At 40.3% G+C, this 15,958-nt stretch overlaps 2 protein-coding genes across 2 annotated transcripts; one reads left to right on the top strand and one right to left on the bottom strand.

Moving 5' to 3' along the window:
* The first annotated feature begins 189 nt into the window (after positions 1-189).
* LOC107592673 (fukutin-related protein-like) lies at positions 190-2,830 on the top strand. Its single transcript, XM_016282212.1, has 2 exons — positions 190-314; positions 725-2,830. The coding sequence occupies exon 2, from the start codon at positions 1,052-1,054 to the stop codon at positions 2,660-2,662; it is 1,611 nt and encodes a 536-aa protein (XP_016137698.1). The 5' UTR covers positions 190-314; positions 725-1,051; the 3' UTR covers positions 2,663-2,830.
* A 1,911-nt stretch (positions 2,831-4,741) lies between these two features.
* Positions 4,742-15,643, bottom strand: LOC107592660 (neutral amino acid transporter B(0)-like). The gene is made up of 8 exons (XM_016282199.1): positions 14,892-15,643; positions 10,288-10,330; positions 10,139-10,201; positions 9,732-9,898; positions 9,382-9,615; positions 8,745-8,939; positions 8,518-8,652; positions 4,742-6,972 (listed from the first exon to the last, which is right to left on the bottom strand). The coding sequence occupies exons 1-8, from the start codon at positions 15,437-15,439 to the stop codon at positions 6,738-6,740; spliced, it is 1,620 nt and encodes a 539-aa protein (XP_016137685.1). The 5' UTR covers positions 15,440-15,643; the 3' UTR covers positions 4,742-6,737.
* Positions 15,644-15,958: the final 315 nt, after the last annotated feature.

Genomic DNA, 15,958 nt, shown 5'->3' with positions numbered 1-15,958 from the left:
ATAAATGATCTAATCAGATCATAAGCAGAATGCACGGTGAAGCCTTAAAATGAAAAATATTGTTTTCACCCATTGCAAAAAATTCCCCTAAGCCCCGCCCATTTGGGAACACTAGTGTCACATTACGTGTCATTCTACCCACTCCTTCTATTTCTATGGGATTGATCGAGGCGACCCAGTAGTATGAGCTTCCTGCTACATTGTGATCTTCTCTCAGGCTTCCTTTACTCATTTCCGAATTAAGCATGAGGAAGGATAGCAAGAATACCGTGCAAACAATGTACAGATGAGGAATGTTGAATCAACCTTAAAATGTTAGTTCTCACAATCGTGGTTTTGACCGTTTTGCATAATGAAGATGCGTGTCTTTGTATGTGTATGCTTTCAAGAACAGAGGCTGCATAGATCTACATGAATCGATGGATGAAGACTTGTTTGGGTTTAATTTTGCATGCATGTTCTATATTTGGAGGACCTGTCTCAAGAGATCATATGATAGTTTCTCAAATACTCAAATCTAGAGCAAATCTCTAAATGGGACAGTAGCTTGGAACATCTCTATATATTTCTAGGTCATCTTTGTTTGCTAGACTTAGTAGTGAGGACTAAAAGGCTTTTTGCCATACAAACTTGAACTGAATTTCCAAAACAATTACCTTAAACTTTGAAGAGCTAAAAGTGAATTTGTTTATTAAAATGTTCTTTGTTTTGTCTCCATGTATAGCATTTATTTAATGGACTGTGGTGAACTAAAGGCACTTGGGTCGAAATATGGAATCTGTCAGTCAGTCTTTTTTTCCTGGATGGCATCAGTTGACACAGAGGAAGACATCAGCTGAAACTGATCTGGTCAAAGAAGATGCTTCATCAAATATCCAGCACCCAAACGCTTTCCCCTTTGCTTACTTTTTGGCCAGACCAAAATGATAATGTTCAAGATTTCAGGAATTTGGACAGGTTATGACTCTCAAGTCAAGATTTTCTGTCCTCTTTCTATTTAAGATTTCCCTTACTGTATGCATCATAAAAGTGTTTAACCACAAGAGCCATAATGCGTATCAGTTTTTGCCAGGCTTTGTTAACAGGAGCAATAATTTTGAATTTGCTTATCCTATATTATGTCTCACGGGCCCAGCAGCAGATGATGGAGAAGCGTCGGGAACAAAGTAACGGCTTAAAGAAGGCCTCTCTGCCTGTGGCTGGACTGGGAGCTATAGGTAATCTGGTAGGTGGAAGTATGGTTGGAGGCGCCAAAATGGGAGGCCTTGAGGGCAACATGCGTGGTCCACGCGTCACGATACTCGTTCGTGAATTTGAAGACTTTGAAAACTATGTTGGTGATGTTGCACGCTCCTTTTTGCGCCAGAGACCAGAGTTGCCCTTCCTTGCTGTAGCCGAAAGTCCACCGTACCCTCCTCTGGCTCTTCCAGAGGCAGCCCGCCTCCTGGTATTGTCACCGAGCCCTGACCAGCCTCCACAAACTCACCGTCCGGAGTTCAATGTGCAGACAGAGTTTGCTTTGTTGGTTCCAGATGGCATGGAGCTGGACCACGGCCGACAAATTGAGCGTCTCATTCGGGAACTGGAAGGCGAAGGTGGCGGGCCGGTCCGACTCGTTGCCGCCCCGGTGCTGACCCGCTCGGCGGTGCAGTGCCTGCACCTTCGTGTGAATCTGCGGGAATGGACTGCGACCTACACCCCTGCGGCCTCAGGGAGCAGTGGTAGCGTCTGCACAGCCCTGCAGGGAGATGCCGTGATTCTTATCCGCACCGAGGACCTCTTCAATCTCTCAGTTCCCTTAGGGCGCCCTCTCATATCTTCCTTGTTTGTCCAAACTTCTCTGCGTGGCTGGAAGGTCAAGCTCCTGGAGGGACCTTCGTTCTCTGCAAGTCATCGCCCGCTATTTAGCTCAGCGCACAACCAGTGGAAGGCGGACAGTCGCCTGAAAGACGCCACCAATCACCTCATGCGTAGCTTCGGCCTGAAGCACGTGGTGCTGGCTGATGGTCGGCATCAGTGGTTTGGCTGCAGTAAAGAGACTCCACGATGTTTCGGCACAGTGCGTGACGACACACCGGAATACCTCTACATAGAGCGCTGGACTCCACCTTGCTGCTTGCGCGCCCTCCGAGAGACCACTAAATATGTTATCAATATCTTGGAGAGCTCTGGCGTACGTTACTGGCTGGAAGGGGGTTCCTTGTTGGGAGCAGCCCGACACCAGGACATAATCCCTTGGGACTACGACGTGGACTTGGGCATCTACTTGGAGGATGTTCCGAATTGCGACTACCTAAAGAGCCTAGACTCTGGCTCACTGGTGGATGCTAACGGCTACGTGTGGGAGCGAGCGGTCGAGGGCGACTTCTACCGTGTGCAGTATAGTGAAGCCAACCATTTGCATGTGGACTTGTGGCCCTTCTACTCTCGCAATGGAGTTATGACCAGGGACACTTGGACTGAGCACAAACAAGACGTGGAGTTCCCAGAGCATTTTTTGCAGCCCCTGGTGCCAATGCAGTTTGCCGGCATCACCGCTTATGGTCCGAACAACCACCGTGCCTTCTTGGAACTCAAGTTTGGGGAAGGGGTTATTGAGAACCCTCAGTATCCAAACCCTGCCAAGAAAAGACTGGACAGGAGTCGCACGTTAGGATCGTAGCAAGCAGTAACTTGATGTGCCACAATTATGCAACACTGCATTTCTATTGCATTTCTGACATTTTAAACTTTGTAGAGTAATACTATCAGACTGAAGGTTTTGAACTGTATCTGTTAACTTGAATGTTAGTATTTCTTGCCGATTTTATTTCTGTCATGACAACTCTCGGAGGGATTGGCATGGTAATGTACATGACAATGTTAATGTATTTGGTCTTGGTGGAATAGATCTGCTACGTTGCTGCTGCTGTGGCAGAGCAAGTACCGAGACTTGCTACTGCCAATATATCCACAACATGCTGCTGTGAGCATGTAATAAATATTGCTGCTGCAAATATAACACATGAAATAACCCCCAGCATACATGAGTACATCGTAGCAGATTTATACAGGTGGAGCTGGGGAAGGTGGATGGTTTCTGAAGCAAGCTGCAACTGCTACGGCAAGCTCTAGTCATATATTTGAATGTTGAGCAGTGAGCTAATTGGCTACCGATACAGGAGAGAACCAGTCAGCTGTGCCATGTGATGATGTCATTAGGTCAGATTGAGTTAGACCTATCGGACTGCGCCATCTAGAGTTTCATACCAGAACTCTGTATTTATTATATGTGTGTGTTGTGGTTTGGGGAGTCACGAGTCTCAAAAGTAGTCTAAACACACTGTATGTAACAATGTCTAAGTATGTAATATTTCACACTGCATTATCCCAGAAAATCACATTCAAAGGTCAAAGCTTTTTTTTTGTTATGCATGAATATTTATATATCGTTTCAATAACAAATAAACACTAAACAAAATGTAACATTTTTAAACTGATTGCCAGAGAAACATCAGTTTTAAAGAGCCTGTATCACCTATTGCATTAGTGCATCATTTACAGTAAGTGCTGGCGTATGGAAAACTGATTCATGTTTGTAGGCCCACAAGTGAAGCATTTAATAACCAAAACAGCTCATTAAAACCTTGAAAGGACTTAACTGCATTTCAACTTAATGGTCTTTATTATACCACAATGAACTTTGAGTGTAGGATGTTTTTGTTGACATGATGGCACTGGTGTACACAGAGACTGAAATGTCCTTTTAACAAGGTTTCTTTTTTTTTTTGGAAATGGTTTACCTGTGGCAATGGAAAAGGTTACATACAATGCCAGTGAAAAGAAGCTACTGTTTTATGCACTCTTTTAAATGATATTTGCACCATGTTGCATGATAATAAATGTGTACTTTTTTTTTTTGACTGTCAGACTGTTTGCCCTTAATTTTCTTTTTTTTTGTCTAGGTGTTTCACAAATATACTTTGTAATTAATGTTCATTATGTACATCATGACCACCACATATTTAACAAAAAGCATAACACAAACCAAACTGTATCTTAAATATGTCAGTGTATTTCAGATGTCTGGAAATAAACCATCACACAGAATTACATTTGGAGTTTTCATTACAAATGTTTCAGGAAAATGGTAAATAGACCACAAGGTGGCACAATAGGACATGAAGTCTTCATGCTGGGCTTGGTTACTGATATCCTACCCAGTTTGTACAGTATCTTTACTGGGCAAATCTTCAAAGCCTCCTTAAAAATGTTGCTTTTGTTTACAGCAACACATTTTACGTCTTGAGTATTTAACAACCCATTCTGAATGAATCAAACTGAGATAAGTCAGCTGATATCTTGTGAAACTACGTAGTCTTGTATCACCCTAAAATGGTGTATTTTTGCAATAATAACCACTGACTATATATTATCTTGCTTATTAAATGGCTTCTTACCAAAGACCATTGACTTAATTCGAGTCATGAAATTTCAATTTGAGTTGAATATAGTGTTATATGATGTGAAACTAGCACAGCTATGTAGGAAATTAGCAAAAATCACCATTATACAAAATATCTAACCACAGAATGCCACGATTAACCAATCAGTACACCAGAGGGCTGTAAAATAAACTTGCTATAGATAAAATCTGAAAACCAAAAAAGTGGTTGTTATCCTAATTGCAAAGTCCTCTGGGACCTAATGCATTCCTAATTTTAGCGACTCCAACTCATAAGAGAACATCACAGCTGATTTTGTTAAAAAAAAAAAAGAAGACTTTATTCTGCAGTCGGTGTGGAGTACATTCACTGGTTCTCTTAACATTACACTTTGGCTCCACTGTTGACAACAAGCAGCCATTTATGACACAACCACCCATTAAACTCACACACAGACACATAGCTGCATCAGCAGAGCAGCTACACTACAGCCACCTGGAATGAGAAGCCTTTACAGTACTGGCTTTTAAAGGAGTGACGTCAGAACATTTGTGAGATTTGAAAATAACAATACATCTGTGATTTGAAATACATCTCGAGCACTAACAAAACAGAACAGAAATGATAGACTTAATAATGCAGATTACCAACCCCCCCTATTTAAAGTATATATATATATATATATATAGCTAAATTAATATAAAAAATGAGAAATGTTTCTTTGGTCAGATTTAACCTCTTACTGATGAACAGCGTCAAACCAATTTCTACAAAAATGGGCTATTATGTCGACTTCCTTCGGTGACAAACATTTGGTCAACATACAGTACAATGGCAAATGTCTCTCTCCCTGTCATCTGATACTTTCCTTCAGCTGGTGTGTTTAGATTATACATTTAGAAAACAGTTTATATATATATATATATATATATATATATAACCGAGTAAGTAATCCAGTACATCTACTAGTTACGGTTAACAAACATTCACCAGTAAATGGTCTGATCAGAATATTTTGCCTGATTCCTCCTCATAAAAGTTAACTACCTTCACAAAACGCCAGGCATTTTATATTTGTGCTCTTCTGCAATTACATATATAGAAAAAAAACATCAACAAGATCTCAGAGGTACGCTTTTAAAAAGCAAACAAATTTGAATACTTAATTTCTGCATATTTTACATAAAAGGGCATTTTTTTGTACACGATTTAAGCCAACAAAAAGTACATTTAAAAAAAAAATGTAAAAAAAAAAGGAAATTGAGAGAAACCCAAACATTTCAACACATTGAACGTGCCTACACAAGGAAGCTGCTTAGCCTTATTCTAACTTGAATACAAAATATAAAACCTTAGTTCCATTCTGAATTCACGCTCTAATCTATGGCTTTCTTCTGAAATGGATCGGTTTACACCTCATGACCTCACTTGCGCATCAACCAGCACATAGGGAACTTACTTTACCTGCAGACTTCAAGGTTCTGACCCAAACAGCCTTGGAGCTTTAAGACAAGGCTTAATTTGCATGTCACCCATATATTATTGTGCTTACATTCCTGTCTGATCTTAGGGTGCAACTTGACCCCGAAGAGCCCGCCGTGAAATATAATTGTGCAAGACGCAGAATGTAAGATGTCAGTTAGGCTTCTTACACCATTCTTTTGGCTCCTCTAGTAGCAAGAGTTAGTGAAGGTATTAGCACCTGTTAGATGGACCGACATCTGAGGAGCCAGAGGTGGCATAAAAGGAATCAGCATGAATGAGGTACTTCAGCATAACGGAACCTTAAATCCACCTAAAAAAAATTTATTTGGTGTGTTTGAAAGATGCAGAGATTCTGCGGATGCTTTGGCTTATTAGGAGATGTTTTATAAAGGTGTTGAGAGAAATCGGAGTTTTAACTCAATAGCATATAATCAGAACTATTAGGGCATGTGTGATCATAATCAGGGCCGTCCTTAGCTGACGCAGGGCCCTGATCATAATAATATAAATTATTTTAAAAGGCCGGACTGAGTTTTTCTTAAAAAGGCGTAAAGCAAACATAAAAAAAAAGACTATAAAGAAAAAATCCAAAATGTCTGACCAGCATCTAATAAATAATTGTTCAAGTATTTTTCCATCTAAATGTGCATAAGTTTTGGCAGACTCCTTTCATAACGAGCAGGGCATAGAGGAGGGTCAAAAGGATGTAGTCTTTCTCCTGTCTTAATCTAAACCTGCATCTCTCCCACGGTCACTGCGTAGATGCAGAGATTGATTTATTGAGATCGGACAGGTCAAAAGGAAAGTTTGTTAAACTAGTGTGCAAGTCTACATGACGGACTCCTTTTCACAGGGTTTAGGTCCAGCCACCTCTTCCAATTCAAGGCTTCCCTGTTTTTCGATGAGCGGAGAAATTTCTGGCCTGGAGGCGGGGTCTTCTTCCTCCACTCGCACCTTATTTAGCTCCGCCCCCTCTTTACTGGAAGTGCGATCCACGAAATACTGCAGAAGACCTGCTCCGTAGGCGTCGCCTTCAACATTGATGACGGTGCAAGTACGATCGCTAAACGAAGAAATATAGAAAAGAAAAAAGAAAAAATCATCTTCACTGTACAACAAATTTACGAGGACCATAAAATTAATACAAGTTTTATTAAAAAAGCTGTTTATTAACACAATGTTAAGGCCTTTCCACACTGAGCGCGATGCGAAAAAGCGAGGCGAATCGCCAACGAACGGTGCTTTCACACTGAACACGAAACGATTGTTCGCCTTCTGCTAATTCACGCCAGGTGGCGCCGACCAACAATGCATTCTTCCTCAGATATGCATCTCGTAAATGGATTTAACATCATCCGCTGCTCAATATACAGCATTAAATTAAGATAAACAAGGTTCTACACCGGAAACAAATTATCTATAATGCATACAAGAATAGGCTACATCCTAAAATATAATTTGAAGTACAATTAGCATCAAGCTACACTTGAAAATTTATATAATTATTAATGTATTTGCTTACCCACTTTAAACCATCATCGAGTGCTTGTAATAACTTCCAGTTGTGATATATATAGTTGATTTTGATTAATAAGCAGACACATGCACTCTTTGTATGTTTAATAATGCTACACTGCTAATATTTGTCATAAACATCCTTTATTGTTATAAAAATACCATGAGCTGCATACAAAACACATTCAGAAAATATATAGTCATAATCATGTCTATTTGCTTTCATATTTCATGTGTAGAAAAGGAGTGAACGCGCTCGGACTCATAACGCACGCGCACGTGGAAGAAAATGGATGGTGCTCTACAAATCACATAATTCAGTGAACAATTAATAGAAATGTTATTCTGTATAAAGAACATGTGAGAATAAATCGGTTCTCAAATACCAATGATAACAAGAACGCAGCATCCACTCTCTTCTCTTATCTGGATACACTTCTTCTGTGTTTGTTTACACTGGTTTTCGAAACAGCGCCACCACTCTTGCCTTTTTTGTGCAACAGCAGCTGCTCCGGTCACGTGATCCTAGCTCAAATCTTATTGGACGGCCCGTGTTTTCGCTTTGCGAAACTGAAAAGATTTGTCGGACTGATTCGAAAAAAAACAACAACAAAAAAAACGCATTTTCAGTGCATGAATGTTCGCGGTCTATGTGGAAGCATCCATATAAATCTATTGTTTTATTCCAGCACGTCATCGTGTCCGATATTCGTTTCACCTAATAATAATATATATATATATATATATATATATATATATATATATATATATATATATACACACACACACACATATACACACACACACACACAATATAATAAAGTAAAGAAAATAAACTTTAATTATTAAAATACAATCATCTCTTCCTCAACCACTCTTAATTTCAAATTATTATTTTGTACAAATACTTCATAATACTTGTGTGTGTGTGTGTTTATGTATTTATTCAAAATTAACTGCCTACTTATAAAAGTCAAAACAGTCAGAATTCATGAGACTTTTTCCATTCTTTTTCTTCTCCCTCCCAGCTTTCCATTCTAAAGCTTTACCATCTTTCTCTTGACCTACAAAAACATCTAAACCAGATACTCACACAAGCCAGTCCACAGCCAAAATGAGGGACAGATCGTTGGTGGGAAGACCTACTGACTCCAAAATGATGGCCAGTGTCAGCACCCCTCCAGCAGGGATCCCAGCAGCTCCCACGCTAGACGCCGTTGCAGTCACACTACAAACAGATATAAAGTCAGTCAGTCCAAGTCAATGTCTTTCAATCAAAGCAGAGTATGGAGGTGGCTGAAAGACATTCAATGAACTCACAGGATGGTGATGACCTGGACGAAGTCCAGCGGGATCCCGTTAAGCTGAGCGATGAACACCGCAGCTACACACTGGAAGCAGGCGGCTCCGTCCATGTTGACGGTCGCTCCGATGGGCAGGATGAAGCGGCTGATGTGCTTGGACACACCGTTGTTCTCCTCCACACATTTCATCATAAGGGGCAATGTGGCAGAGCTAATCAGAAAATCTGATATTTATTTCCTGCATAATTGTGCATTTGCAATATTCAATTAATAAATGTAATCAAACTAAGGTAACTAATCAAAATTGGCATAATAAGACATCAAATCCAGTTAAGGCCAGGAATCTGATCACAAGTGGTCACAGGAGACACAGCTGAGGCACATCTTACTTCAAGGAGAGGTATTTTCAGACCACGTGTGTTTGGATCAGAGATTGATTTAAATACCGGGTTTTAAACCGGCCTACACTAATACAAAATAAAGGCTCCAAAATTGTGTTTTCACACCCATACCAAGAACAACCTTTTGGGTTCCCCAAAGAACCTTTCAATGGACAGTTCCACAATAAATAACCTTTTGTGCAATGGAAAGGTTCCATGGATATTAAATCATGGAACCATAGATGGCAATGGAGAAGCTGCTTATTCATTTACCTAGAGGACGTTCCAAAGGCAGTAGCCAAAGCGGTGACCAATCCCAGCAAGAAAGTGTATGGGTTCTTCCTTGTAACCACAAAGTAAATGAATGGGAGGACAAGAAGACCGTGGATGGCATGGCCAATGACGCAGCAGGCGATGTACTTCCCCAGGCTGGCGAACAGCAAGCCAACATCCTCCATTTCCACAATCTTAGCAGCAACCAGGAACATAATACCCAGTGGTGCATACCTGCAGACATAAAAACATGAGATATGGTGTCAGGGAAGTGAAGAGACGAATATATAGGACACCACAATTTAAACATTCGAAACAAACACTGGGAAAAACATGTGATGTTCCCTTACCACATGATCCAGGAGACCAACACCATGGTGGCCTCATTGAAAGAGTTGAAGAACTTGATAAGGATCTCTCCTTCCTCCCCAAGTTTCCTCAAGGCCACACCAAATGCCATAGCAAAAACAATGAGACCCAGGATGTTCATGCCATCCACATCTGAGCCAAATGGAACCTAAACACAAAGACATAAATGACTGAATTCACACCAAAAAAAAAACTTTTTTTATATTAACCACTAATATTTAAAGTAATTTTTTCATGCATAAATTAAATTATAATATTATTATACTGTAATAAAATATATTTTTATAAATGCATTTAGAGAATTGTAAAAACATTAAAAAATTATTTATTTGACAAATTCATAAAATAAGAATATGGACTTCCAAGACTATTCTAAAGGACTTTGTACCTTTTCCAAAGAGAAGTTGGTCGAGTTGGTGTCATTCTTTACAAACTTGTAACTAGTGGCATACTGTGAAGGAAAAAAAATGTCTGAATCTTCTAATAATCACATAGAAAACATAATCAAAAGCTTAAACCAAAGATTGTTAAACTCACCGACTGAAAGGCAGCTGATACCAGGTTAGACGGGAAAATATTTCTGAAAGACGAAGGAAGGAAGGAGTTATATATGTAACTGTATATAATATAGTCTAAGATCAGATATGATATGAAGAGTTAGCTGGTCAAAGACACTCACAACTCAGACATTTTTATTTTAACTCTTGGACAGAAATAGTGAAGACAGAGAACAAGAATGAAACTCTCTACTAGTGCATTTGCATCAAACGCATGTGCTCACACACTATCAAATAGTGTACACTTTGGTAGTTCGGCTGTATATGCAAAGCATTTGCATCAAAACTGAAGTATATTTTGGGGGGTTTGGCAAACACTGTCCAGAACAAGGTAGTGAGAGAACAAAGATCCAATTCTACCTCTCACAGATTCAGCCCACTGGCAATAAAAATCCTCAAAGTCCTAAACACCCAATCCCAGAGCGGCCTGGCCTCACGAGATGCCTCATGTGGAAATAACTTGGAGAATTTAGTCCGATTATAACCCTCCACTAATCCCAGTTCCACACATTACCTCCCATCCATATAACCCCATTCCCGCCAATGGAGATGGGCACTAGGACCTGCCTGGAGACTGGAGATGAGGATTAACTTCAAACGCAGACATTTATTCAGGAATATTCCAGCATCCCTGACCTTAATATGGTGTGCATACAAAAAAAACAAGAAAGTATGAAACCTGTGTGCCGCCCGTTTTTCCAAGCAAAAATCACATAAATAGCTGTGGTTGAGTTACATTTCTAAAAAGCGCCATTACAGGCCAGATTCTGAACTTGCCCATAGGGAGCTTTCCAGTACATCGTAATCATTCCCGCTAACATCTAGAGAAGCCTGGAAGGTGTAAGGAGACTAGTATTATCATAAAATAATGCAGCCGGCACAAGACGAGACTGGAAAACCAAGGGAAGAACAGCTTAAAATGTGCTGCATCCCCGACAGCAGGTCACTGCCAAACACCAATGCTAGTGGTCGTTCCCTTCTCAAATTTCCTTCATCTGAACATTGAGGAAAGTTAGAACTGAAGACACGTGCGAAACCAGCATAGCAACATTAGTAAAACCAGTTCATCCCATTGAAATATTTAATTATTGACACACTCAAATGTTGTCACTGCTTTTCAAAGAGTCACATTCAAATCCAGTGAGCTGGTTGGGCCGAGCACTTTATCCAACATTCACAACTACGACTACCACACAATGACAATTTCATGACTCAATGCATTCCAAGAATGGCTTTATGATGTGATGATGTTCCTGCTTTCTACGTAGGCGTGTAAACAGTGAGACACGTCAAACAGGACCTCTTCGAAACGTGGCACTCCACACCTTATCAAAGCTCTCGTCAAAGATTTATCTTAAGTTCGATGTTTGTTGACATATTAAAAGTAACTATTAACAAGTAAATGTACCTACACTCTGACTTTGCCCTGTCTAAAATAAACTTTCACAAAGTTTACACAAAAAAGGCAATGATAGGGAAATTGTGGGTTTCACATGCACTGTACACACAGCGTATGCTAATAGCATTAAAGGAACAATTTACCCAGAAAACATTTACTGACCGTCATGTCATTCCAAACCCTGACTGCCTTTCTTCAGTAAAGCACAAAAAAAGAAAATTAGTCCAATGTCAAAGCTGCTCTTTTCCATACAATGAAAGTGAATGGTGACCACAAGCTACTGAAGCAAGTTTTTCAGCAAAACACCTTAAATTTCAGTTTGTTCCACACATAAACCAATCAGTATAGCTTGAAAGATGTAAAATGTAGTGCATGAGTTCCATTGCATGAGTGCATTGCATCCATTGTCGACCATTATTATAGTGTTTTTAGGCCTGACCAGCCTATTCACTTTAACTGTATGGAAAAAGAGCAGCATGAACATTCTTCAAAACTTCTCCTTTTGTGTTCCCCAAAGAAAGAAGGTTATAAGGGTTTGCAACAACAAGACTCACTTAACCTTTAAGATAAACTATATCTTTTGCGTAACACGGGGCAAGGAGGGCTTGTTCCACAAATGTTGTTGCTGTCAGGGGTCTTTCTGTCGCACTGAACCTGATAAGGCAATGCAACTAGAGATAACAGATGAACCAAATTGAAACTTGCAGAAACTGAAAAATCTAGCCTAATGTGAGAGTTAACAAAATACATAAGCTGTTAAGCAAACATGCCAGAACCCGTTTGTAGACTTTTTATAGAATGACCATCCAACTGCGTTCTTGTCAGAGTGTGGAATTAGCAGGGCTCCACAGTGGTCCTTGCGAATGTATGGCAAGATTTAGTCACAGTGAAAGCCCAAGAGAGAAGCCCCTTTGATGGACGACACAAGCCACACCAGCTGCCTAATTAACCCTGCTTCTATTGTGCATGTCTGCATGTGTTTGCACGTGCATGTTGCCCTCATACGGCAGGCATACGCTGCTCTTTGACTTGGAGACACAGCCAAAGAAGAAACAATACAAATGTTTCAGTTTGGCTTTAAAGGGGTCATATGCTGCTTTTTTAAAGATCATTATTTTGTTATCTGCAAATTTGAAATAGACCAGTAAACTGTACAGTCTTCATTATTTTAGTTGTTTTATTTATTTAACGTTTTCTTTCTTCCTCTGGCTAATTTTTTTATTTTACTTGTAATCTTGTGTACTGATGGCATTTATATGCAAAGTTGTATTTCTCTTACGGTTATATATGTTCATATGCAATATGAAGTGAACACCTTCACTGAATTTTCAATTGTTATTGTCTATTAATTAATAATGTGAGCACTCTAACACACACAAAAAAGGCTGAAATATGAATTGAAGTTACTGTGTGATTTTTTTCTTCTTTCATTTTTCACTTTGTGGGCCGAATGATATTTTCAAGGACAGGCCACCAGAAACAGAAAAAACCCTGTTTCTCTTGGGTCGGGGGGTCACCCTAAATTGTATCAGTGTAAATATTTGCATTTTGTATATATATATTCATTTTAACATGCTGGTCTTCAGTGGTAGTGAGAAAGTGTAAAAGTCGTTTACAGCATGCCTTCAGCTGCTTTTGAAGGTAAATGAGAACAGAATGTTCTCTTCGCATCACTCCGTTAACGAAATTTGACCCGTTAACAGGACAACATGGACCAAACCCTAAACCCCACACACAAACTGTATGATTTAGGTTTTCCCAATCATAGTTATTAATGTTGTGCACTGCTGTTTGGGCTGCGTGTGCTGAGCTAAAGATGATCACTGGTAAACTGAAGCGCTCTTTTAACTTAACCAATCGCATTCTATATGAGATAAATCAGATATACATCAAATAAACACAATATTACAATGTACAATTGCACAAAAGGCTGCAAACGAACAGCGCGCATCTGAAGTGTCTCTGAAGGAAATAATGCATTATTTATCGGCTTTAAGATATCGGCCAAATTTTCTTATCAGGCCGATACCGATAACAGAAAAAATGAGCCGATATGGGCCGATACCGATATGGTGGCCGATATATCGTGCATCCCTAACTCTAACACACACAAAAAAGGCTGAAATATGAATTGAAGTTACTGTGTGATTTTTTTCTTCTTTCATTTTTCACTTTGTGGGCCGAATGATATTTTCAAGGGCAGGCCACCAGAAACAGAAAAAACCCTGTTTCTCTTGGGTCGGGGGGTCACCCTAAATTGTATCAGTGTAAATATTTGCATTTTGTATATATATATTCATTTTAACATGCTGGTCTTCAGTGGTAGTGATAAAGTGTAAAAGTCGTTTACAGCATGCCTTCAGCTGCTTTTGAAGGTAAATGAGAACAGAATGTTCTCTTCGCATCACTCCGTTAACGAAATTTGACCCGTTAACAGGACAACATGGACCAAACCCTAAACCCCACACACAAACTGTATGATTTAGGTTACCTTACGGAATGCAAGGGATCTCTGCCTCTGTTGAAAGAATAAATGACCATTTTCTTGACCATTTCTGGGCCTATTTGAATTGCTAGAAGTCACAGTCCGACATATACAGCTAAAAACTCAACTTCGGCTTTTACTTCCTCGAGTAATGGAAACCACACACACCCAGAAAAGGAAGGATAGGTGTTACATTAATAAAACTGACCATAAAGCTGCATCCTCTTCAGAGCGGATTACTTGCGTCAAACTAACACGCGACGCGCAGCTGATGCAACTGTAGCGCGTGCTTACAGCACAACGTAAAGCAACTCGCGCTAGTGACGGTCAAAACAATATTGCTGAATGAATCGATGTAACAATAAGTAGCGTGAATTACAAAAACATACCATACTTATATAATTCCGGAGAAATAATGACTTTCAGAGTATACATATCCGAGACCGATTCGGTTTGTGTAGCTTTTCGAGCGGACGGCGGGCAACTTGTTGACTCTAGTTACATAATATGTTACATATGTAGCATTTTGTGTTCGTTGACACATTTAATGTTCCTCTTCGGCAAAGCTCAACGCTGCGCTGGCATTAACTGTATATAGCTGTACATTGTCGGTTTTAATAGTGCGTTAATTGTGAATGACAAGCGAGAAATGTGCGGCCACGTGTTCGCTGGCGTAACTTTAGCGTTCACCTAGACTCACCTTATCAAGTCTAAAAACGAATCGATGACTTCTTTGGCTTCGGGAACGTGGCTGGCATCCTGGGTGAGTTGGGCTATTGTTTTCCCGTCGCTGGAGCCAGGCTGTATGATGAACGCCATAACAACGCCGATGGCAGACGCGATCAGAGTGGTCACCAGAAAGAAGAGCATCGCCCAGCCGCCCAGCTTGCCCAGGGCTTTGGGGTCAAGGCTGGCAGCTCCTGACACCAGACTGCAGACCACCAGAGGAATGATGATCATCTTGAGCAGGCGGATGAGGAGCTCACCGGGGAATCCGAAGTAAAGGATCTGCGTGCGGCTCAACCCTGCGCTCCGCACGCCGAGCCCGATGAACACGCCGACGATGACCGCGGACACCGTCAGGATGACCAGCAGATTGGCCAATACGAAGCGTTTCATCTTCTGCCCGGTGGTCTCCGGGTCGCTCCTCTTGTGATCACCCAAGCCATTGGCGATGGTCGGGTCGTCCAGGTGCGCTTCACCGTTGGACGCCTTCACATCATCTATGGAGATCTTTTCTTCAGCCATCGTGCTGTCTGGAGGTTGGAGAGTCGATGTAAAAAGTCTTAGGAGGCTTTGGTGTGAGCTGATTGTCTCTGCCCTCTCTCCTCTTGTGCTGGCAGCGTAAAACTAATGTTGGACTTTCCTCGAACGCTAGCTATAACCTCCTGAGGGCGGGGCTTGCATCATGCAAATACGGTCTGACTTGTACGGGAATAAATAGATACCGTGATATCCTCTTGAGACCCAGCAAAAAGGTTTTGACACATATTTATTTATATGTGTGTGTTTTTGGCAGTGTTGGGGAAAGTTACTTTTAAAAGTAATGCATTACAATATTGCGTTACTCCCTAAAAAAAGTAACGAATTACGTTACTTAGTTACTTTTTATGGAGAGTAATGCGTTATCTTACTTTTGCGTTACTTTTTAAATATAAGCAGCTGGGCTTGATTGTTTTTAATATAAGAAGTTCTATTTATAGCAAATATAAAAGCCCTTTCACACCAAAAAGTGTAATGAATACACTTCAGCAATAAAAAAACAAA

Source organism: Sinocyclocheilus grahami, unplaced genomic scaffold, assembly GCF_001515645.1.
Source record: "Sinocyclocheilus grahami isolate Dianchi unplaced genomic scaffold, SAMN03320097.WGS_v1.1 scaffold156.1, whole genome shotgun sequence".
In the NCBI taxonomy this organism is placed as follows: domain Eukaryota; kingdom Metazoa; phylum Chordata; class Actinopteri; order Cypriniformes; family Cyprinidae; genus Sinocyclocheilus; species Sinocyclocheilus grahami.
This window is presented reverse-complemented; position numbering and strand designations above follow the sequence as displayed.